General features: G+C 42.4%; 1 protein-coding gene across 1 annotated transcript in view; it reads right to left on the reverse strand.

The window, feature by feature from the left end:
- Window positions 1-1,716, reverse strand: part of LOC101853069 (WD repeat and coiled-coil-containing protein) — a gene marked incomplete in the record, with an annotated part of 59,255 nt that overhangs the window by 22,060 nt on the left and 35,479 nt on the right. Inside the window, 1 exon segment of the mRNA XM_013079714.2 lies at window positions 95-264. Within this exon segment, the coding sequence (XP_012935168.1) occupies window positions 95-264 (170 nt within the window).

Consider the following 1,716-nt stretch of genomic DNA (forward strand, 5'->3'; position numbering starts at 1 on the left):
CCCATACACACACACGAATACTCACACACAAACATGCAATAACAATAACAACATCACCACCACCACCACCCAACAACAACTGACGACTCCTCACCCTGAGCGATGGGCCTGACGTTGATCTTGCGGACCTGTTTGAAGCTGAGCTTGGGCAGGGCGCCGCTGACCCTCCACACGGTGACGGTGTGCTGATGGACCACACACAGGTGGCAGGCCGCGCCGCTCTCCGCGGACAGGCACCGGCTCCAGTGGACGCTCGTCACTTGTCTGTGTGTGAGTGGAAAGAGGGGAGGGGGGGGGGTTACACAAAAATCATTATTAACTGGTGATTTAGGAGGATAGTATGTTAGTTTTAGTAAGAGTGCGGGTACGGAATAACATTATTAACTGGTGATTTAGGAGGATGGTACGTTAGTTTTAGTAAGAGTTTTACGGCACTTGCAACACAATAAGGTCATAGAAGTGCCGAAGATTAGAGGTGTTACAAGAGAGTAACAAACACAAAAAAGAAGGAGGGGAGATAAGGACGATAGATGTTTGATAGGAAAGAAGGAGGAGAGATAAGGACGATAGGTGTTTGATAGGAAAGAAGGAGGGGAGATAAGGACGATAGATGTTTGATAGGAAAGAAGGAGGGGAGATAAGGACGATAGGTGTTTGATAGGAAAGAAGAAGCAAACCACACCGGAACCGCTTACCACGATCAATGCTACGGAAGAAAAGTACGGCCTCCTTTTTATGAATACCAAAGGATCTTCTTTTAAAAAAAAACCAGAATTCACATTAATTGAAAAACAAAAGTTGATACTTTGTAGTGTTCCGAAATCAAGGTTATCCTAAATCCTGAAGATGTTTGGAGCCAATTAGGTAACCACCGTAAGAAATCACATCATCATCATCATCATCATCATCATCATCATCATCATCATCATCATCATCATTACCATCCAGTGCCAGATCTACGACAGACATCGGCGATCATGGTTTTCCATTCCTTCCTTTTCTCGGATGCTCTAAAAAAAGCCATGTTTCCCTGATCTTTCCAAGTTACCCATTTGTTTAGGTTTCCCAAGTATGTTGTTCTGGGCCTACCCCTGCCTCGCTTGCCCTCAATTTTGCCAGTGAGAGCTAGATGTCCAAGACCCTTATGTCTATTCAGGTGTCCCAAAAACTGCATTTGTCGTTAGAAAGTAATTAACCGAGTTCGGAGTCGATTCCTCCGATTCCCAGCTTTCAATAATCGGGAACCTAGCCGCCCGGCACTATCGCTCACTCCACCCACAGCCAAGTTTTACAAGCATTCATTATTCAACGACATTCTAATTAATGTCAGCTTTTCTCAACGTTATTTGCTCTTCTTTCAACTTAAATTACGACATTAGAAAGGGGGAAAAAGAAAGTAAAAAAACACAAAAACTAAAACTGAAACAAAACAACGTATTTGCTCTTCTTTCAACTTAAAATACGACATTAGAAAGGAAAAACGGATACTAAAAATTAACTTCTCGAAAAACTCAAACAAGCAGAAATAAAAACAAAACAAAATAACACAGAGCTTTCTTTGAAGGAAAGTTGGGATGACGTTCTTAATGGTGTAGAAGAAAGATGGGGTTTTTTTTTTTCATTTTCTCTCTCTGTCTCTCCCTTTCTCTCTGTCTTTCTCTGTCTCTTCCTTTCTCTCTGTCTCTGTCTCTCTCTGTCTCTGTCTCTCTCTCACTC

This window comes from Aplysia californica, unplaced genomic scaffold (assembly GCF_000002075.1).
Source record: "Aplysia californica isolate F4 #8 unplaced genomic scaffold, AplCal3.0 scaffold00061, whole genome shotgun sequence".
Classification (NCBI taxonomy): domain Eukaryota; kingdom Metazoa; phylum Mollusca; class Gastropoda; order Aplysiida; family Aplysiidae; genus Aplysia; species Aplysia californica.